Source organism: Salvelinus sp. IW2-2015, linkage group LG36 (genome assembly GCF_002910315.2).
Source record: "Salvelinus sp. IW2-2015 linkage group LG36, ASM291031v2, whole genome shotgun sequence".
Taxonomy (NCBI): domain Eukaryota; kingdom Metazoa; phylum Chordata; class Actinopteri; order Salmoniformes; family Salmonidae; genus Salvelinus; species Salvelinus sp. IW2-2015.
Genome location: NC_036875.1, coordinates 3,632,808 through 3,657,066, shown reverse-complemented (window position 1 = coordinate 3,657,066; position 24,259 = coordinate 3,632,808). Strand labels below are relative to the sequence as shown.

Below are 24,259 nucleotides of genomic sequence, written 5' to 3'. Positions count from 1 at the left end.
CAGTTGGCACTAGGACATATCTAGCCTAAATTTTTCCGGTTAGGATGATTGTGTTATGCTATAGATACTACTGTGAATATCTGAACATTGCATCTAAAAATAAACTGCTCACGTTCTGGACATAACTTTGCAAGGACTTTGTTTGTGAAAACACTTTCTGAAGAAAGTGTGGCCAGCTCAAGTGCCGATTGTTGCGTCATTCGAAACTGACCATTCAAATAAGCGTTCTAATCACACGGGTCTGATCATACGCTTCAGAGACCACGGTAGAATGATCACACCCATGTGATGGTACGTGTGAAAGGGTTAAACTCCGTTTATCACAATTCCTGACATTTAATCCTCGCAAAAATTCCCTGTTTTAGGTCAGTAAGTCTCATCACTTCATTTTAAGAATGTGAAATGTCAGAATAATAGTAGAGAGAAAGATTTCTTTCAGCTTTTATTTCTTTCATCACATCCCCAGTGGGTCAAAAGCTTACATACACTCAATTTGTATTTGGTTGCATTGCCTTTAAATTGTTTAACTTGGGTCAAACGTTTCGGGTAGCCTTCTACAAGCTTCCCACAATAAGTTGGGTGAATTTTGTCCCATTCCTCCTGACAGAGCTGGTGTAACTGAGTCAGGTTTGTAGGCCTCCTTGCTCGCACACACTTTTTCAGTTCTGCCCACAAATGTTCCAAGGGCTTTGTGATGGCCACTCCAATACCTTGACTTTGTTGTGCTTAAGCCATTTTGCCAAACTTTGGAAGAATGCTTGGGGTCATTGTCCATTTGGAAGACCCATTTGCGACCAAGCTTTAACTTCCTCACTGATGTCTTGAGATGTTGCTTCAATATATTCACATAATTTTCCTGCTCCATGATGCCATCTATTTTGTGAAATGCACCAGTCCCTCCTGCAGCAAAGCACCCCCGCAACATGATGCTTCCAACCCTGTGCTTCAAGGTTGGGATGGTGTTCTTCGGCTTGAAAGCCTCCCATTTTTTCCTCCAAACATAACAATGGTCATATTGGCCAAACAGTTCTATTTTTGTTTCATCAGACCAGACGACATTTCTCCAAAAAGTACGATCTTTGTCCCCATGTGCAGTTGCAAAACGTAGTCTGGCTTTTTTATGGCGGTTTTGGAGCAGTGACTTCTTCCTTGCTGAGAGGCCAGTCAGGTTATGTTGATATAGGACTTGTTTTACTGTGGATATGGATATTTTTGTACCTATTTCTTCCAGCATCTTCACAAGGACTTTTCCTGCTGTTCTGGGATTGATTTGCACTTTTCGCACCACAGTACGTTCATCTCTAGGAGACAGAACATGTCTCCATCCTGAGCGGTAATACGGCTGCGTGGTCCCATCATGTTTATAATTACATAGTATTGTTTTTACAGATAAACGTGGTACTTTCAGGCGTTTGGAAATTGCTCCCAAGGATGAACCAGACTTGTGGAGGTCTACACATTTCTTGGCTGATTTATTTTGATTTTCCCATGATGTCAAGCAAAGAGGCACTGGGTTTGAAGGTAGGCCTTGAAATACATCCACAGGTACACCTCCAATTGAGTCAAATTATGTCAATTAGCCATCTAAAGCCATGACATAATTTTCTGGAATTTTCCAGGCTTTTTAAAGGCACAGTCAACTTAGTGTATGTAAACTTCTGACACACTGGAATTATGATACAGTGAATTATAAGTGAAATAATCTGTCTGTAAACAATTGTTGGAAAAATTACTTGTGTCATGCACAAATTAGATGTCCTAACCGACTTGCCAAAACTATAGTTTGTTGACAATACATTTGTGGAGTGGTTGAAAAATGAGTTTGAATGACTGCAACCTAAGTGCATGTAAACTTCCGACTTCAACTGTACATGGTTAAAGCATACCACCATAGTCCCTGTGCCCAAGAAAGCAAAGGTAACCTGCCTAAATGACTACCGCCCCGTAGTATTCATGCCTGTAGCCATGATGTGCTTTGAAAGGTTGGTCATGGCTCACATCAACACCATCATCCTGGAAACTCGAGACCCACTCCATTTCACATACCGCCCCAACAGATCCACAGATGACGCAATCTCAATCACACTCCGCACTGCCCTTTCCCACCTGGACAAAATGAAACACTATGTGAGAGTGATGTTCATTGACTACAGCTCAGTGTTCAACAATATTGTGCCCATAAAGCTCATCACTAAGCTAAGGACCCTGGAACTAAACACCTCCCTCTGCAACTAGATCCTGGACTTCCTGACGGGTCGCCCGCAGGTGGTAAGGGTAGGCAATAACACATGTCATGCTGATCCTCAACACGGGGGCCCCTCAGGGATGCGTGCTTAGTCCTCTCCTGTACTCCACGTTCACCCACGACTGCATGGCCAAGCACGACTCCAACAACATTAAGTTTGCTGACGACATTAACGGTGGTAGGCCTGATCACCAACAGTGATGAGACAGCCTATAGGGAGGAGATCAGAGACCTGGCAGTGTGGTGGCAGGACAACAACTAGTCCCTCAACGTGAGAAAGACAAAAGAGATGATTGTGGACTACATGAAAAGGAGGGCCGGACACGGCCCCATTCACCTTGATGGGGCTGTAGTGGAGTGGGTCGAGAGTTTTAAGATCCTTGGTGTCCACATCACCAACAAACTATCATGGTCCAAACACACCAAGAAAGTCATAAAGAGGGCACTACAACACCTTTTCCCCCTCAGGAGACTGAAAAGATTTCTTTAAAACGTTCTACAGCTACACCATCGAGAGCATCCTGACCGGTTGCATCCGACCGTAAGGCGCTTCAGAGGGTAGTGCGTATGGCCCAGTACATCACTGGGGCCAAGCTTCCTGACATCCAGGACCTATATACTAGGCGGTGTCAGAGGAAGGCCCACTTTTTTTCCCAAAGACTCCAGTCACCCAAGTCATAGACTGTTCTCTCTGCTACCGCACGGCAAGCAGTACCAGAACGCCAAGTCTAGGTCCAAATGGCTCCTACTCACTGTTTATTATCTATTTATAGTCACTTTACCCCTACCTACAGGAACAAAATAACTCGACGAACATGTACCCCCGCACATTGACTCTGTACCTGTACCCCCAGTATATAGCCTCATTATTGTTATTTTATTGTGTAACTTTTTTTTGTTTGTTTTGTAAATATTTTCTTAACTATATTTTCTTAAACTGCATTGTTGTTTAAAAGCCCTTAAGTAAGCATTTCACGGTAAGGTCTACAACTGTTGTATTTGGCGCAATTGACAAATAAAATCTGATTTGATTTGACCTAGAGTAATCCAGCTACGTCTCTGCAAGACATATAATATTGCAGCTTTTCAAGTCTCTGATAGGAGACTCTCGAACAAAACTCATCCATCTTGTTCTCAAGTGACTGGACATTTGGCAATAGAACGGAGGGGAGTGCTGGCCGATATTCTCTTCGGCTCAATCTCACCAGGATGCCGGCACGTTTTGGTAGCCCATGAAACAGAGGAATGGGGTCTGGTATGAACAAGGGAACAGCAAAGTTGGAGTTGAAGTCAGATTTAAAGTCGAAATCAAGGTTAGTAACTGTCTATCATATGTACAGAAGTTACTGGCAGTCATACAGTGGCAAGAAAAAGTATGTGAACTCTTTGGAATTACCTGGATTTCTGCATAAATTGGTCATCAAATTTGATCTGATCTTCATCTAAGTCACAACAATAGACAAACAGAACAGTGTGCTTAAACTAAAAACACACAAATTATTGTATTTTTCTTGTCTATATTGAATACATCATTTAAACATTCACAGTCTAGGTTGGAAAAGTATGTGAACCCCAAGGCTAATGACTTCTCCAAAAGCTAATTGGAGTCAGGAGTCAGCTAACCTAGAGTCCAATCAATGAGAAGAGATTGGCGACATTGTTTAGAGCTGCCTTGCCCTATAAAAACACTCACAAAATTTGAGTTTGCTATTCACAAGAAGCATTGCCTGATATGAACCATGAATAAAAAAAAAAGATATCAGAAGATCTAAGATTAAAAATTGTTGACTTGCATAAAGCTGTAAAGGGTTACAAAAGTATCTCTAAAAGCCTTGATGTTCATCAGTCTACAGTAAGACACATTGTCTATAAATGGAGAAAGTTCAGCACTGTTGTTACTCTCCCTAGGAGTGGCCGTCCTGCAAAGATGACTGCAAGAACACAGCGCAGAATCCTCAATGAGGTTAAGAAGAATCCTAGAGTGTCAGCTAAAGATTTACAGAAATCTCTGGAACATGTTAACATCTCTGTTGACTAAACATGCTAACATCTCTGTTGACTAAACAAGAATGGTGTTCATGGGAGGACACCACAGAAGAAGCCACTGTTGTCCAAAAAAACATTGCTGCACGTCTGGAGTTTGCAAAAGTGCACCTGGATGTTCCACAGCGCTACTGGGAAAATATTCTGTGGATAGATGAAACTACAGTTGAGTTGTTTGGAAGGATCACACAACACTATGTGTGGAGAAAAAATGGCACAGCACACCAACATCAAAACCTCATCCCAACTGTAAACTATTGTGGAGGGAGCATCATAGTTTGGGGCAGCTTTGCTGCCTCAGGGCCTGGACAGCTTGCTATCATCAACGGAAAAAATGAATTCCCAAGTTTATCAAGACATTTTGCAGGAGAATGTTTGGCTATCTGTCCGCCAATTGAAGCTCAACAGAAGTTGGGTGATGCAACAGGACAACGACCCCCAAAAAAGTAAATCAACAACAGAATGGCTTCAACAGAAGAAAATACGCCTTCTGGAGTGGCCCAGTCAGAGTCCTGACCTCAACCAGATTGAGATGCTGTGGCATGACCTCAATAGAGCAGTTCACACCAGACATCCCAAGAATATTGCTGAACTGAAACAGTTTTGTAAAGAGGAATGGTCCAAAATTCATCCTGGCCGTTGTGCAGGTCTGATCCGCAACTACAGAAAACGTTTGGTTGAGGTTATTGCTGCCAAAGGAGGGTCAACCAGCTATTAAATCCAGGGGTTCACATACTTGTTCCACCCTGCACTGTGAATGTTTACATGGTGTGTTCAATAAAGACATGAAAACGTATAATTGTTTGTGTGTTATTAGTTTAAGCAGACTGTGTTTGTCTATTGCTGTGAATTAGATGAAGATCAGATCAAATTTTATGACCAATTTATGCAGAAATCCAGGTATTTCCAAAGGGTTCACATACATTTTCTTGAAACTGTATGTGATAATAGTATGAACGTTCTGTATACATTTTTTTTTTTTTTTTTTTAGATAAACACAAAACAAGTAATTAAATAGCAAAAACGGGTTGGAACTCGTAAGATGGCGATGACAGAGAAGGGTGACATCTTTTTCAGAGGTCATTACTGACTCTGGACATGCCATCCTTTTCCTTCTCCTCTTTTTTATTTTCCCCTCCCCCTTTTCTTTGTGTAAAAATGTTCCGCCATGAAAATATTTATGCAGATTTGTATCTTAACTCCTTGTATGTTTTGCTCATGTAAGTCAAGAGACATTATATACATGCAAGAAACATTATGATTTGTTGTGGTATTGTGAAGAAATACTTGACAATTTAAATAACTTATTTGAGTTATGAAATCAGTGTATTGTTAGTTATTTTGGATATTTTTTTAACATTACACCTTCTCTTGAAATTAAAGTGGCATTTAGAGTTTTACTACAAGATACGAATTACAACAATGTTTTTTTTTCAAATTATGTATTTTAGTAAAACAAACATTAAGTAAATAGCCCACTTTATCTTGAAAAATAAATTAAAGGTTACATTGAAGAAATAAAAAGCTTAGTCTTAAGTACTATATCTTTCTGATTTTACAGAAGTTTAGGTTTAATAATCCTTAATATTTGGACCAGAATGAGGCTCTATCTCCAGCACCTATTGTTCCTGCAGGGAGGACTCACCGTCTTCATCGACTTTTAAAATTTATCTGCAGATAATCGCTAAAAAGCCTAACAGTTTGCAAATTAGGGAGCCAAATGAGTGTCTCGCTTACCGATGTGATTTGGTAGGTTACAGTACACTGACCAGTCACTTACTTTAGTGTCACTGTCTGGGAAGTCCTGACATGGGCTACAAATCATAGGAGAATCGAAACAAGATCTTTGGTTTACTTGTCTCAGTGCGATACTATGGACATATAACTACGTTGTATGATTTATGAATGGTAAAAGGTTATAGGTTATCGACTTTATTCAGTCAGTTCGACACCTATCAATTGGTCAACACTGATCGTCAATCAAAGCACAGCAAATACAAATTTGTATTATTTATATTACCTTTATTTAACCAGGCTAGTTGAGAACAAGTTCTCATTTACAACTGTGACCTGGCCAAGATAAAGCAAAGCAGTTCGACACATACAACAACACATAGTTACATATGGAATAAACAAACATACAGTCAATAAAACAGTAGAAAAAGTATATATACAGTGTGTGCAAATGAGGTAGAATGCGGGAGGTAAGGCAATAAATAGGCCATGGTGGCGAAGTAATTACAATATAGCAATTAAACACTGGATTGGTAGATGTGCAAAAGATGAATGTGCAAGTAGAGATACTGGGGTGCAAAGGAGCAAGATAAATAAATACTGTATGGGGATGAGGTAGTTGGATGGGCTATTTACAGATGGGCTATGAACAGGTGCAGTGATCTGTGAGCTGCTCTGACAGCTGGTGCTTAAAGCTAGTGAGGGAGATATGAGTCTCCAGCTTCAGTGATTTTTGCAGTTCGTTCCAGTCATTGGCACCAGAGAACTGGAAAGAAAGGTGGCCAAAGGAATAATTGGCTTTGGGGGTGACCAGTGAGATTTACCTGCTGGAGCGCGTGCTACCGGTGGGTGCTGCTATGGTGACCAGTGAGCTGAGATAAGGCAGGGCTTTACCTAGCAGAGACTTGGAGATGACCGGGAGCCAGTGGGTTTGGCGACAAGTATGAAGCGAGGGCCAGCCAATGAGAGCGTACAGGTCGCAGTGGTGGGTAGTATATGGGGCTTTGGTGACAAAACGGATGGCACTGTGATAGAATACATCCAATTTGTTGAGTAGAGTGTTGAAGGCTATTTTGTAAATGACATCGCCGAAGTCGAGGATCGGTAGGATGGTCAGTTTTGAGAGGGTATGTTGGCAGCATGAGTAAAGGATGCTTTGTTGCGAAATCGGAAGCCGATTCTAGATTTAATTTTGGATTGGAGATGCTTAATGTGAGTCTGGATGGAGAGTTTACAGTCTAACCTGACACCTAGGTATTTGGAGTTGTCCACATATTCTAAGTCAGAACCGTACAGAGTAGTGATGCTGGACGGGCGGGCAGGTGCAGGCAGCGATCGGTTGAAGAGCAAGCATTTAGTTTTAATTGCATTGGAGCTCGTCTGGAGGTTGGTTAACACAGTGTCCAAAGAAGGGCCAGAGGTATACAGAATGGTGTCATCTGCATAGAGGTGGATCAGAGAATCACCAGAAGCAAGAGCGACATCAGTGATGTATACAGAGAAGAGAGTCGGCCCAAGAATTGAACCCTGTGGCACCCCCCCATAGAGACTGCCAGAGGTCCGGACAACAGGCCCTCCGATTTGACACACTGAACTCTATCGGAGAAGTAGTTGGTGAACCAGGCAAGGCAATCATTTGAGAAACCAAGGCTGTTGAGTCTACCGATAAGAATGTGGTGTTTGACAGAGTCGAAAGCCTTGGCCAGGTCGATGAATACGGCTGCGCAGTAAAGTCTCTTATCGATGGCGGTTCTGATATCGTTTAGGACCTTGAGCATGGCTGAGGTGCACCCATGACCAGCTCTGAAACCAGATTGCATAGCGGAGAAGGTACGGTGCGATTCGAAACGGTGGGTAATCTGTTTGTTAACTTGGTTTTTAAAGAACTTAGAAAGGCAGGGCAGTATAGATATAGGTCTGAAGCAAGTTGGATCTAGAGTGTCTCCCCCTTTGAAGAGGGGGATGACCGCGGCAGCTTTCCAATCTTTGGGAATCTCAGACAATACGAAAGAGAGGTTGAACAGGCTAGTAATAGGGGTTGCAACAATTTCGGCAGATAATTTTAGAAAGAAAGGGTCCAGATTGTATCTCCCGGCTGATTTGTAGGGTTCCAGATTTTGCAGCTTTCAGGACATCAGTTATCTGTATTTGGGTGAAGGAGATATGGGGGAGGCTTGGGCAAGTTGCTGTGGGGGTGCAGAGCTGTTGACCGGGGTAGGGGTAGCCAGCTGGAAAGCATGGCCAGCCGTAGAAAAATGCTTATTGAAATTCTCGATCATCATAGATTTATCAGTGGCGACAGTGTTTCCTAGCCTCAGTGCAGTGGGAAGCTGGGAGGAGGTGCTCTTATTCTCCATGGACTTTACAGTGTCCCAGAACATTTTTGAGTTTGTGTTACAGGATGCAAATTTCTGTTTGATAAAGCTAGCCTTAGCTTTCCTAACTGCCTGTGTATATTGGTTTGTAACTTCCCTGAAAGGTTGCATATCACGGGGGCTATTCGATGCTAATGCAGAATGCCACAGGATGTTTTTGTGCTGGTCAAGGGCAGTCAGGTCTGGAGAGAACCAAGGGCTATATCTGTTCCTGGTTCTACATTTTTTGAATGGGGCATGCTTATTTAAGATGGTGAGGAAGGCACTTTTAAAGAATAACCAGGCATCCTCTACTGACGGGATGAGGTCAATATCCTTCCAGGATACCCGGGCCAGGTCGATTAGAAAGGCCTGCACGCTGAAGTGTTTTAGGGAGCGTTTGACAGCGATGAGCGGTGGTCGTTTGACCGCAGACCCATTACGGATGCAGGCAATGCGGAAGTGATCGCTGAGATCTTGGTTGAAAACAGCAGAGGTGTTTTGGAGGCTGCCTGTGTTTACGGATTTGGGGTTGTACATGGTGGGTTGATTGATCATTTCTGTGAGATTGAGGGCATCATGCTTAGATTGCAGGATAGCCGGGGTGTTAAGCACGTCCCAGTTTAGGTCACTTAGCAGCACGAGCTCTGAAGATAGATGGTGTCCAGGGCACAGCAGGGGGCAGAGGGTGGTCTATAGCAAGCGGCAACAGTGAGAGACTTGTTTCTGGAACGGAGGATATTTAAAAGTAGAAGCTCGAATTGTTTGGGTACAGACCTGGATAGTAAGACAGAACACTGCAGGCTATCTCCGCAGTAGATTGCAACTCCTCCCCCTTTGGCAGTTCTATCTTGTCGGAAAATGTTATAGTTAGGGATGGAAATTTCAGGGTTTTTGGTGGTTTTCCTAAGCCAGGATTCAGACACGGCTAGGGCATCCGGGTTGGCAGAGTGTGCTAAAGCAGTGAATAAAACATACTTAGGGAGGAGGCTTCTAATGTTAACATGCATGAAACCAAGGCTTTTACATTTACAGAAGTCAACAAATGAGAGCACCTGGGGAGTAGGAGTGGAGCTAGGCACTGCAGGACCTGGATTAACCTCTACATCACCAGAGGAACAGAGGAGGAGTAAGATACAGGTATGGCTAAAAGCTATCAGAACTGGTCGTCTAGTACGTCGGCAACAGAGATTAAAAGGAGCAGGTTTCTGGGCGCGATAGAATAGAATCAAGGCATAATGTACAGACAAAGGTATGGTAGGATGTGAATACATTGGAGGTAAACCTAGGACTTCAGTAATGATGAGAGAGATATTGTCTCTAGAGACGTTTAAACCAGGTGATGTCATATGTGGGAGATGGAACTACATGGTTGGTTAAGGCATATTGAGCAGGGCTAGAGGCTCTACAGTGAAATAAGACAATAATCACTAACCAGGACAGTAATGGACAAGGCATATTGATATTAGGGAGAGGCATGCGTAGACGAGTGATCATAGGGGTCCAGTGAGTGGTTGGGCTGGCTGAAGACATGGCGATTCAGACAGCTAGCAGGCCGGGGCTAGGAAGCTAGCAGAAGGGCCTTAGAGGGATGTCGCAAGAGAGGAACGTCTGTTATAGCCTCCGCGTGCAGTGACGTCGATATACCAGTCGTGATGGAAAACAAGTCACACAGGTACCGCGAGGTGGGACAGACAGCAGACTGTCAAACCAGAAGTTTTTCCATGTCATCGCTTGCTTTGTGACTGACAAGTGCCTGTCCTATCAATAGATTGCTAGAATATGCATGTTGTTCATTCTTGCTGGAGAGGGCTCAACTGACTTTTCTGACAAACATATTTACATTTTTATTTGAAAAGTTTTGAAATGGAAAAAGTAGCTGGCTGTTACCGGCTGTTTAGCAGATGGCCAGCACTTAGGGAAAATACTGGAGGAGGCATAATCATTCCTGTGATTAAACAGTGTGTGTGTGTATGTCCAAGGCATGTGACATTTTGACCAGACCGGATGACAATCAGCTCAGTCTGACCTTTCAAAGTGAAATGCCCCATCGTAAAAAAAATAAGGAATACACTGAAAAAATGCCTCTCTCTTTGGGCTAATTCCTCACACAGAGGATTCTAGAAGATCCTGAAAGAAAAAACCTGTTTGTCCCATATCATTTTGGTTTGGTAAGCCTGCAGCTTTTTCCTAAATCTTCATATAGGCATCTGGGTAAACCGCATTCTCTTCTTCAATAAGGAGTTCGCTAAAATACCTTTTGGCCTCCAAAGCAATGGACCTCTCTATGGACGTTCATAATACAATACAGTCTAATTTAGCAGACACTGGGACAACGAACCCATAGTATTGATAATGTGTTGTCCGAACGGGACTTAAAACTATTACCTTGTTGAGAAATCTACAAAAATACTGAGTATATAATGTGAAATTTGAGCCCATAAAATTGCCAGCCCTTTGGGACTTGAACCTACAACCTTGGTGTTTCCAGCACCTTCGGCTTTTAACCTACAACACTGGTGTTGCCAGCAACTTATGGGACTTGAACATACAACCTTGATGTTGCCAGAGCCTTATATGACTTGAACATTGGTGTTTCCAGCACATTGTTGGACTTCAACCTACAATATTGGTGCTGCCAGCACCTTATTGGACTTGAACCTATACCATTGGTGTGACCAGCACCTTGTGGGACTTAAAATTGTCACCTTGATGTTAGAATCATACAGCGACCCTCGTCTCTCCTGTTGTGAGTATGGCAGAATGACTCCCTCACAGCTTCTTGTTCTTAATGAGGCTTGTCAAAATGAGCCGACCTGATCCTGCCTGCGTCTCTCAACAGATGCTACCAAAACACACACACACACACGTACAAACACGCATGAACGCATGAACGCACGCACGCACACACACACACACACACACCCACACACACACACACACACACACACACACACACACACACACACACACACACACACACACACACACACACACACACACACACACACACCACACACACACACACACACACACACAACACACATGAATGCACGCACACACACATACATGCAGACACACATACATACACAGACAAGCATACGCATACACACACGTACGTATCCACAGTTGCAAAAACACAGACACACACACAGGCCACCCGGAAGCCACCAAGGCAACTGCCAGCACACATTATTACCCACATTTAGTGAACGATTAGGACTGGGGAAAGGGCAGCAGGTGCTGCCTGCTTGCTGTTCTCTGCCTCGTCTCCTCTTACTGCATGCGCATAGTCTCTCGCTCACACACACACCACAGTGAAGGCGAAAAAAGTAGGGCCAGTTTAATCATAGATTCGTGTGAACGATAGATTTCCCCTATTTGGTGAAAGGCCTATGTTTAAAAATCTAGTGGCATCGGGATGAACAAATCCTGTATGTTAGTCCTGACTAACTCAACATCAGTCCAAACATTCAACTCAGCATATACAATTTGATAGCATTAACATTTGTCAGAATGTGTTATAATGCTTGGATCAGTGATTGAATAAACGTGTGATGATGTTCGTCAACGCATGGTCTAGTGGTGCGTGGTTCAGCTGTTTGTTCCGCCACACCCGCCTGCAATTGCTAATAACCCATCCCCAACCGACCGACTACATGTGATGAAGTGAAAAGCTGAGGCCCGCACCCAACCCTAACCCGCAAATATAGAAGATGCGCTATAGGCTACAGTCAAAGACTGCTGAATCTTTTTTGAACAGGGGGTGTAGGATTTTGTTTTGCCTGATTTAGATATGTTTATGCTTATAAGGTCTAACATTTTGGTAGGCTATTTGTTAGTCAACTTGTCTATAATTAGATTTATGCAGCTTCTCTTTTGTCATTATAGGTTGCGCTAGAAGACTAAATAATCCCTTAATCTCCATAATAATGTAATAGATCGATAGAATGCTTCAATCTAGTTGACACCTGTAAAGTTCTCTGTGTCATCTTTCGCAGAGAAAAGATGTTTAGGGACCGGGGAGAAAATCCAATAAAGCAACAAAAAAAAGGCTAACATTTTCTGTGCAAAATATCCAAACGACATCAGTTTGATCAGTTGTAAGGAAAAAGCTTTGAAAAACGACCCAACGTGTTTCTGATAAGATTTCAGTTTGGCTTCGATGCATTTTTTATGTGGTTGAAAAAACGATCAGCTTTTATGATGCTTTTATGATGAAGACAGCACCTGTACAGATCGCATCGAACGGAGCATTGCGTTCTCTCAAGATGCAGAAAGAAAGAAATCATATTTCTCCACAAGTCAAAATTTTCTCTACATTTGGTGTATAATTTTTCTGCAAAAATGCTTAATTCTACAGGAGTTATTATTAAGGCTATTGCCCTATTCGCACCGGACCCATATTACTAGAGAACATTGGTCATGTATTTATTACCCCAGAATACCCCAGTTCTTTTTTCTTGCTCATACGATGAGCAACAGCTATAAAACTCAGACATTTCTCTCAAAACACAGGGATGTCGATTCACACGGGACTAGTACTATCAGAGGACTTTTGGATTTTGCCAAAAAACTGTAGGTTATTCTGATTAGTCATCCAGATTTCAGGTTCCATTTAACCCATCTAAACAACAGTTCCCTTGACGTGCCATAGGCCTATTTGAAGTCCCGTCTTGTGACCGTGGAATTTGTATAGGGCCTCACAATCACCACACATAACATAACCGGCACTGCCATCATCCTCTTTCACCACTTCACCAAATATTTCCCAAATATTACTTTTTCTGTCCCTCCCTTCTCTTTATTTTCAACTCTCCTTTTGTAGCTTTTGTCTTATTGAATTAAACTTCGCCAATGTCCTTTTTACCCCCATGGATTGACGTACATTTTTTCTTCCCGTTTGGCGATTGGCTGTGTAGGCAATTTGGCACACGTACAGTTAAGCCCTAAAGTTTAGACTTATGCACTAATACCAAATAGCCTAAAATAATGAAAGAAAAACCACAATGTCGACTATAGAAATTGCACAATAGTTATACATTTATGGATTTTTTGAAGTATCGTTTCTCTTTATTCAACCTGCCCTTCAGCCACACAATATGTAATGACCCTAAACCCACTCGCCCCGCAGATATAACTGCGAATTATGAGTCAACCCACGCATCACTAGCGTGGTCACAGAAAATAAATAAGAAATCGGCATCACTAGTAATTTTTACGAGCAAAGCAGGCCCATTAATCAATCAATCACAATTGTGTGTGATTGTGTGTATGTGCTTGCATTGTGTGTGTGCATGCATGCAGTGTGTGTGAATGTGGATGTGTGTGTATTCATTACCTGGAAGTAGGTGAACTGGGAGTGGTAGAGGTCAGGGTAGATGTGCAGGGTGGTCCCCACCACCAGCAGCAACTCAAACTTGTGTAGAGAGGAGATGATGTAGCCCGTGAAGCCCAGGCACCAGACCTTAAGCATAGCCTCCAGGTCAAACAGCACTGTAAAGGCAACCTACGAACAGATAGACAGAGATCCCAGGTCACAGTTGGTATTTTATTAACGTGACCCACCGTGGTTCAAACCCAGGTCTCCTGCCCATCGCAAGACTGTGTTAGCCAGCTGAGATAAGGACTAGGCTTGAGGCGCCAACTCAAGTCTTCAGGTGTCAGTCAAGGTTATTCATCACATGCGTGTGTGCGCCCTTAAAAACAAAAACATGTCAAATGTGCAGTTTCACATGTGAAATAGTCGTTTTCACATGTCGAGCTTAAAACTTCACGTGAAACCATATCTTCACATGCAAAAAATGTCACGTTAAACACCACATTTTTACATGTGAGAAAAAAAACATGTTTTCATCTCACATGTGAATGGTAGTTTCTCATGTGAAAATATCACGTTCACATGTGGAATTGCAAGTTCACATGTCAAAATCAATCACGTGAAAATCAATTTGTAAAAAAAAAAAATCTACCTGTGAAAATATCACTTCACTTCACTATGAACAATCATACGTGAACAACGAATTTGCAGTTTCACATAAGAAAATTCCACATTTACATGTTAGTCATTTAGCAGACGCTCTTATCCAGAGCGACTTACTGGAGAAATGATGGTTAAGTGCCTTGCTCAAGGGCACACCGGCAGATTTTTCCACCTAGTCGGCTTGGGATTCGAACCAGCAACATTTTGGTCGCTGACCCAACACTCTTAACCGCTAGGCAAACTTCTACATGTGGAATTGCAAGTTCACATGAGGTGGTGAAATTGTGTTATTCTCCTCACATGTGAAAAGGTGGTGGTAAAATGACTAATTCTATAATGCACTCTATAAAAAGTAACAGCCTACCTGAGTATAATAATTCAAGTGCGTAATTTTAATTTTTTTTGTATATCTGAGCAATACACTCTGAGTGTTAGTGCTGCAGTTGCACGCTTCTCTTCTTCATACGTTGGCCAGTGACCGTCGGAAGAACCCCCCCAGTGAAAAGAACAGAGAAGCTAGCAGTTAACAAGTAAACATGAACTAAAGTTACCTTTTTGCAATTGTTGTGCACATTTTTAAAAATCGCATTGTCTGAAAGCTTTCAAAATACACTGAAAACATCAAAAAATACACAATCTATAGCTAAAAACAATGCTATGTCAAAACAAGTTGACTTTGAGGTGAAAGAAAGTGTGTTTTACCTGATTTTCCTAACCGTTACTTTGGAAAAAATGAAGACGTCAATATTGCTGTGATGCTTTTTGTATAAAAAAAAATCTTAAATTACAGCTCAATTTGAGCAAATTATGAATTTGCTATTAATTGTGATTAATCACAGCAAATCCTGCGATAAAGTCAATTACATTTTGGAATCATTTGACAGCCGTAGTCGACATTAAAATGTGAAAATGTACATTTGAAAGTGTAGTGGACATGAGCCAGTTATGGTTACTCATGGTCATGTGATGAGGTAGTACTGCCTGCGACTTCAAAATGAGTGTTGGCCTTCTTGGTCATATGGCACGACACATCATTTACCCAAGTTTAGTCAAAATTAGGCCAGAGGTCTGAGATATCGTGTGGGTGAGCTAGACTCATATCCCTGAGCACGTGAGACAAATTTAATCTGAATCGTTAGAGCCACCGTGTGGTCGATATGAATGCTCTTGCATTTGTTGAGTCTTGACAGTGTTTTGTTATAATACGAATATCCTTGACTAATTTATATGCATTTATGTGCCAGATCACACCCACGTGAATGTTTATTGGTCAATATTGTTGTTTTAGGTACTAATCTGAAAAATATTGCGATAAGAGACATAAGATCCATAGATACCAAATATCAAGTTCCATGCAGATAAGTCATTTGTTGCAAGAAGATTATTTTCCATAATGGTGGAAAATCCATCATGGCGGACCTAATGGGTCCCTGAGGCAAATTAGTTCCTTGTGAGGACAGGGACCTATGTACCAAATTTCATGACTTTACGTCAAACGGGTTGAGGGTCGTGACCTTTCAAAGTCTGCATTTTCAATCTCTTGTCATAGCGTCCCCATCTGGCCAATCAGTGTAATTATGTAAATGCCGGATCTCTATGGCAAGATGCATCATTCACCCACGTTTTGTCAAAATTGGGTCAGTGCTTGTCTGAGATATCGCATGTGACTAATGTACGAACGAACGAACGCACTAACGGACGAACGAACGCACTAACGGACGGAGACAGATCAACAGTCTCCTTCCCGATATCATGGTGGGGGACAATAAGCTTGTGAGGGAATGAGAAGAAAGGAGAGAAAATAAAAAATAAATAGATTGTAAGGAGAACAAGAGATAACGTCATTGCATTCATTCCATAGGGAAGAAAAGGGAGTGGCCAGAAGGGGGAAAATAGCTGGAAAAACCAAAACCTGCATTTAGCTAGAAAACCAAAACAAGTATTTCCTATTTTTTTTCCCTTCACCTAGCCCTGACTGAGTGGAAAAACTGTGATCAATGGATGGATGATAAAAAGAGAGGGAGCCAAGGGAGAGAATCTTGTGTGTGGTTTCTCCCATCTCTTATCTTTCCCATTCAGCTGTGTGAGAGAGAGTGGACCGGGAGGGAGGTAAAGAGGGAGACACGCCTCTCCTTCATTGTTCACGCTCTGCCACCTGCATACTGATGGCATCGACAGAGCCGGGCAGATTGAGAGTGGGTCTGTGTGTGTGTGTGTGTGTGTGTGGGTGGGTGGGGGTCGGGGCGTGTCTGCGCGCGTGTGCGTGTGTGTGTGTGTGTGTGTGTGTGTGTGTGGGTCTGTGTGTGTGTGTGTGTGTGNTGTGTGTGTGTGTGTGTGTGTGTGTGTGTGTGTGTGTGTGTGTGTGTGTGTGTGTGTGTGTGTGTGTGAAAACACTCCATGTTGGCGAGTGCAAATCAACTGTTTCCGTTTACAATCCGATAGTAGCACCAACATTATAATTGTACTAAAAATAACTATAAAATCATAGATTTTCTCCCAGGTACAAGTGTGATTCAATCGGAGGTACGTTTTTCATTTTATGTTTGTGTGGTAGTGAATATGAGGCCCAATCCTCAATCAATCCATCAAATGTAATTATAAATCCCTTTTTACATCAGCAGTTGTCAAAGTGCTTACAGAAACCCAGCCTAAAACCCCAAAGCGCAAGCAATGCAGATGTAGAAGCACTGTAGCTAGGGAAAACTCTGTAGAAAGGGAGGAACATAGGAAGAAACCTCGAGAAGAACCAGGCACTGAGGGGTGGCTAATCCTCTTCTGGCTGTGCCGGACGTGAGATTGTAAGAGTACATGGCCAATAACCTTTTGAAGCGTACGTTCGAAATATTAATAACGGACCATACAGGGCGAGTTCTTTTTGCACGTACTACCAGAAATCTATATCACTGTCCTAGAATTTGATTGTTGCATTTTGCCACTATTCTCTGCACCCCTGACTGTATCAAGACAGCGTTGTCTGCTCGTATGAGGCTTTATAAAACAGTCCTTTTTAACCACTGAATCTCTTATCTTTTCTGCCAATAGAAGGAGCAGCGAGTATGTATAGTATTATTGGTAATTAAATCATTATTGTTATCATGTATATTACTTTTATAATATCTGAAAGAGGCTTTGGTATTAGCCAGTCTGAGGGGCTGTGCGTGTGATACAGGGCGTGGAACCGGAGGTGCTAAGTCCGGTGTATTTGCTAAAATAGTGGCGAACAAACAAAGTGATAGCGGGGTACAGTATGAGCATACGGTAGATTCAGAGTATCCAGACCCCTTGAATTTTTACACATTTTGTTACGTTACAGCCTAATTCTAAAATGGATTAAAATGTTTTTTCCCCCCCTCAGTAATCTACACACAATACACCATAATGACAAAGAAAAACGTTTTTAGTATTCAGACCCTTTACTCAGTACTATGTTGAAGCACCTTTGGCAGCGAATACAGCCTTGAGTCTTCTTGGGTATGACGCTACAAGCTTGGCACACCTGTATTTGGAGAGTTTCACGCATTATTTTCTGCAGATCCTCTCAAACTCTGTCAGGTTGGATGGGGAGCGTTGCTGCACAGCTATTTTCAGGTCTCTCCAGAGATGTTCGATCGGGTACAAGTCGGGCTCTGGCTGGGCCACTCAAGGACAGCAGAGACTTGTCCCCAAGCCATTCCTGCATTGTTTTGGCTGTGTGCTTAGGGTTGTTGTCTTGTTCGAAGGTGAACCTTAGCTCCAGTATGAGGTCTGCAGCGCAGATTTTCATCAAGGATCTCTGTACTTTGCTCAGTTCATCTTTCCCTTGATCCTGATGAGTCTCCCAGTCCCAGTCACAGTAGGGATGGTGACAGGTTTCCTCCAGACATGACGCTTGGCATTCAGGCCAAAGAGTTCAATCTTGGTTTCATCAGATCAGAGAATATTGTTTCTCATAGTCTGAGAGTCCTTTAGGTGCCTTTTGGCAAACTCCAAGCTGGCTGTCATGTGCATTTTACTAAGGAGTGGATTCTGTCTGGCCACTCTACCATAAAGGCCTGATTGGTAGAGTGTGGCAGAGATGCTTGTCCTTCTGGAAGCTTCTCCCATCTCCACATAGGATCTCTGGAGGTCTGTCAGAGTGACCATTGAGTTCTTGGTCACCTCCCTGACCCAGGTCCTTCTCCCATGATTGCTCAGTATGGCCGGTCGGCCAGCTCTAGGAAGAGTTTTGGTGATTCCAAATATTCTTCCATTTAAGAATGACGGAGGCTACTGTGTTCTTCGGGACCTTCAATGCTGCAGAAATGTTTTGGTACCCTTCCCCAGATCTGTGCCTCGACACAATCCTGTCTCGGAGCTCTACGGACAATTCCTTCGACTTCATGGCTTGGTTTTTGCTCTGACATGCACTGTCAACTATGGGACCTTATATAGGCAGGTGTGTGCCTTTCCAAATCATGTCCAATCAATTGAATTTACCACAGGTAGACTCCAATCAAGTTGTAGAAACATCTCAAGGATGATCAATGGAAACAGGATGCACCTGAGCTCAATTCCGAGTCTAATAGCAAAGGGTCAGAATACTTACGTAAATATTGTATTTTATTTTTATTACATTTGCAAAAAAAAAATTAAATCGGTTTTCACTTTGTCATTTTGGGGTATTGTGTGTAGTTTGAGGAGGATTTTTTTTTATTTAATTCATTTTAGAATAAGGCTGTAACGTAACAAAATGTGGAAAAAGTGAAGGGTCTGAAAACTTTCAAAATTAACTGTTTATTACAAATGCAGACCATGGCTAAGGGAAACACTGGCAGGCATCTTTAATACTTTTGTACATTTTTTTTATGAATTAGATTTATTTCCCCCTGGAAGGAGAGACTGGTGCACTTCACAAAATAGATGGCAACATGAGGGAGGGAACATGAGGGAGGGAAATTATGTGGATATATTGAAGCAACATCTCAAGACATCAGTCTGGAAGTTAAAGCTTGGTCGCAAATGGGTCTTCCAAATCGACAATGACCCCAAGCATACTTCCAAAGTTATGGCAAAAATGGCTTAAGGACAACAAAGTCAAAGTATTGGAGTGGCCATCACAAAGCCCTGACCTCAATCCGATAGAACATTTGTGGGCAGAACTGAAAAAGTGTGTGCGAGCAAGGAGGCCTACAAACCTGACTCAGTTACACCAGCTCTGTCAGGAGGAATGGTCCAAAATTCACCCGACTTATTGTGGGAAGCTTGTAGAAGGCTACCCGAAACGTTTGACCCAAGTTAAACAATTTAAAGGCAATGCTACCAATTACTAATTGAGTGTATGTAAACTTCTGACCCACTGGGAATGTAATGAAAGAAATAAAAGCTGAAATAAATCATTCTCTCTACTATTATTCTGACATTTCACATTCTTAAAATAAAGTGGTGATCCTAACTGACCTAAGACTGGGAATTTTTACTAGGATTAAATGTCAGGAATTGCGAAAAACTGAGATTAAATGTATTTGGCTAAGGTGTATGTAAACTTCCGACTTCAACTGTAACTTATGATTAGTTTTCTGTCAGCGCAAACTGTTATTTAGACTGGTTAATGAAATGAGTTTGGCTGTGTATGTGTTCCGTGTGATGCTTGGATGATCAAGTTCATTTATCTTTCACAATAAAAAGTGAAATTGAGGAATGAAGGTGAAGATCTTTATTTTCCATCAGTACAAAATATTATTTAGATGCTTTTCAGACTGTTATAGGCCAATTTCTTGATGTCTACAGTATCCTCTCTGGTATGCAATCTGGTTTCTGCTCAGGTTATGATGCCTCACTGAAACCTTAAAGGTCCTCAATGATGTCATTATTGCCCTTGATTCTAAGCAATGTTGTTCTGTTATTGTTATGTACTTGGCCAAAGCTTTTGATACGGTAAACAATTCCATTCCTGTGGGCCGGCTAAGGAGTATTGGTATCTCTGAGGGGTCTTTGGCCTGTTTTGCTATCTACCTGTCTCAAAGAGTAGAGTGTATAAAGTTAGAAAATCTACTTTCTCAGCCACTTCCTGTCACCAAGGGAGTACCCCAAGGCTCAATCATAGGCCCCACGCTCTTCTCAATTTACATCTATAACATAGCTCAGGCTGTAGGAATTTCTCTCATCCATTTATATGCAGATGATAGTCTTATACTCAGCTGGCCCCTACTCGGATTTTGTGTCAAATGCTCTACAACAAAGCAATACTCCTTATAGGACACATCACTGCACTCTATACTCTTCTGTAAATTGGTCATCTCTGTATACCCGTCGCAAGACCCACTGGTTGATGCTTATTTATAAAACCCGCTTAGGCCTCATTCCACCTTATTTGAGAAATCTACTGCAGCCCTCATCCTCTACATACAACACCCATTCTGCCAGTCACATTCTGTTAAAGGTCCCCAAAGCACACACATCCCTAGGTCGCTCCTCTTTTCAGTTCGCTGCAGCTAGCGACTGGAACGAGCTGCAACAAACACTCAAACTGGACAGGTTTATCTCAATATCTTCATTCAAAAACTCAATCATGGACACTCTTACTAACAGTTGTGGCTGCTTTGCTTGATGTATTGTTGTCTCTAACATCTTGCTCTAGAAGGCTAGCATCCCGGAGTCGCCTCATCACTGTTGACGTTGAGACTGGTGTTTTGCGGGTACTATTTAATGAAGCTGCCAGTTGAGGACTTGTGAGGCGTCTGTTTCTTGAACTAGACACTCTAATGTACTTGTGCTCTTGCTTAGTTGTGCACCGGGAACTCCCACTCCTCTTTCTATTCTGGTTAGAGACAGTTTGCGCTGTTCTGTGAAGGGAGTAGTACACAGCGTTGTACGAAATTGCCCTTCATTTCTCGTACAACGCATTTCCCGCATGGAAAACTTTCTCAAATTTCTCAGAACAAGAATAGACAGATGAGATTCAGAAGAAAGTTCTTTGTTTTTGGCCATTTTGAGCCTGTAATCGAACCCACAAAATGCTTATGCTCCAGATACTCAACTAGTCTAAAGAAGGCCAGTTTTATTGCTTCTTTAATCAGGACAACAGTTTTCAGCTGTGTTAACATAATTGCAAAAGGGTTTTCTAATGATCAATTAGCCTTTAAAAATTATAAACTTGGATTAGCTAACACAACGTGCCATTGGAACACAGAAGTGATGGTTGCTGATAATGGGCCTCTACGCCTATGTAGATATTACATAAAAATCAGCTGTTTCCAGCTACAATAGTCATTTACAACATTAATGTCTACACCGTGTTTCTGATCAATTTGATGTTATTTTAATGGACAAAAAATATGCTTTTCTTTCAAAAACAAGGACGTCTCTAAGTGACCCCAAACTTTTGAATGGTAGTGTATATATGTATATATATATATATATTTATTTTTTTATCCCAGGCCTTTTTTCTTTTGGTAGGCCGTCATTGTAAATAAGAATTTGTTCTTAACTAGTTAAATAAAGGTTAAATGAAATAAAATGAATAAAAAACGATGCTATTTAGATGCGTTTGTGCATCATATGTAGACGTGCTGTTGCTACTGTTCCAATAACATATTTATGATGGTACCCTGCTGTGACCACTCAACATTACATTGATCACAAATATCTGATCATAAGAGTCAAGAGGTCAATGTTAGGCTTAGGGAAAATAGGATTTTGAATCAAAATCAAGTCAAACAAAGATAGTAAAACATACAGTATGGTGTGTGTGTGTATTGTACAGTATGTTTGTGTGTTCTGATCCCTTACCTCAGCCAGGTAGAACTCGTCATAGTGCCTTTGGTGGTTCTCGCCCTTGTAGTAGTTGCTAGCCGCAACGATTACGTCTACGGCAACCATAGTCAGAATAAACATGTGGAAGATGGAGGAGCGCATCAGTTGCTGTGGAAACAGAGACATTTATTTAGAATGCATGTAGAATAAGGACATATTGACGTCTATTCTATAACACACACACCCATCCAGATACCCACGTCCACATATGAGAGGTTTCTCGGGCTGACCTAAATGACACCACATCCCTCATATAGTACACTTCTTTTGACCGGAGCCTTACGTTTATGTCTTTTCAGTTTTGCTCTAAAACACTTTTGTCTGGACAAACAGTATGAGTCGTGCTACAATATACACTGAACATAAATATACATGCAACATGTAAAGTGTTGGTCCCATGTAAGCTGAATAAGCTGATTAAACGGCATGATCATTACACAGGTGCACCTTGTGCTGGGGACAATAAAAGGCCACTCTAAAATGTGCAGTTGTGTCACACAACACAATGTCACAAGTTTTGAGGAAGAGTGCAATTGGCATGCTGACTGCAGGAATGTCCACCAGAGCTGTTGCCAGATATTTGAATGTTCATTTCTCTACCATAAGACAAATGTTGTTTTAGAGAATGTGGCAGTACGTCCAACCGCTCTCACAACCGCAGACCACATGTAACCACGCCAGCCCAGGACCTCCACATTTGGCTTCTTCACCTGTGGGATTGTCTGAGACCAGCCACCCGGACAGCTGATGAAACTGTGGGTTTCCACAAACAAATAATTTCTGCACAAACTGTCAGAAACCGTCTCATGGAAGCTCATCTGGGCGCTCGTCGTCTCGTAACCAACTTCAGTGGGCAAATGCTCATCTTCAATGGCCAATGGCATGCTGGAGAAGTGTGCTCTTCACAGATTAATCCCGGTTTCAACTGTACCAGAAAGATGTCAGACGTCGTATGTATGGCGTCGTGTGGGCGACAGGTTTGCTGAAGTCAACGTTGTGAACAGACCCCATGGTAATGGGGTTATGGTATGGTCAGACATAAGCTACAGGCAACTGACACAATTATATTGTATTGATGGCAATTTGAATGCACAGACACGTGACGAGATCCTGAGGTCCATTGTCGTGCCATTAATTTGACGCCATTACATCATGTTTCAGCATGATAGTACACAGCCCCATGAAGCAAGGATCTGTACACAATTCCTGGAAGATGAAAATGTCCCATTTCTTCCATGGCTTGCATACTCACCAGACATGTCACCCATGTAATGCTAGGTAATTCATGTTCAGATTACCATTTCACATGGAGGCGTGAGGGCTGAGCAACCCTGACCCACCTTGCCTGCTAACAATGTAATGCTAGGTAATTAAGGACTTTGTCCTAGTGTCACAATCCAGATTTAAAACATGCCAAAAGTAAGTGACTTTCCTGTCTGCCAAATTATTTTTTATATACCTCCTGGCGATGTGAGAGAGCATCACTAGCAAGGTTGGCCAGCAAAGGGAAACACAGCAAGCATCCCTTGGTGGTGGAACTATTCTCAACAACACAAGCACATCATATCCTAGGTTTGGACCAGATCCTACAAAAAACTTCCTTGACACTGCAAACATGAGAGGTAATGGGTCCTACTAAAAGAGCCTAGCAGCGGATCTTCGTCCAGCAGGACTGGCAGTAGCTGAGCTCATCTCCATCCCGCTGCCGAGGCGCCACAGTCAGCCGTGGACGCTCATGCTACAAGAGAGGCTCTGCAACAGCAGTGGAGGTGGGAACTGAACTCCACAAACAGCATGCCAATAAGAAGGAAGAGAAGGCTACATCGGAAACGTTCAGAGGCTGGAGCGGAACTGGATGTCCTGAAGGGCCGCCACAAGAGGGGCCCCAGCGGCATCGGAGAAGAGTATTTACTCTGCGTTTTAGTTTCATCAGGGTACCTGCACGTCGGCCTATTAAGCGCCGTCTCTTTCTCTTCGGAGTGTCTGATGTCCAGAAGCTCTTTTTATTCATAGGAAACTATTCCGGAAACATTATGTACAAAAATGTTTTAAGATCAGCAACAAAAAAAACACATAAAATAGCAGAATTGGTCAGGAGCCCGTAAAACGTCCTCTATACATTCCAGCGAC

The 24,259-nt window shown here is 42.2% G+C and overlaps 1 protein-coding gene across 1 annotated transcript in view; it reads right to left on the bottom strand.

The window, feature by feature from the left end:
• nalcn (sodium leak channel, non-selective) overlaps positions 1-24,259 on the bottom strand; it is a 277,249-nt gene that overhangs the window by 135,115 nt on the left and 117,875 nt on the right. The window contains exons 13-14 of the mRNA XM_070437767.1: positions 22,106-22,237; positions 13,718-13,885 (exon numbers count right to left, since the gene is read on the bottom strand). Of these exons, the coding sequence (XP_070293868.1) occupies positions 13,718-13,885; positions 22,106-22,237 (300 nt within the window). The remainder of the gene's footprint in view (positions 1-13,717; positions 13,886-22,105; positions 22,238-24,259) is intronic.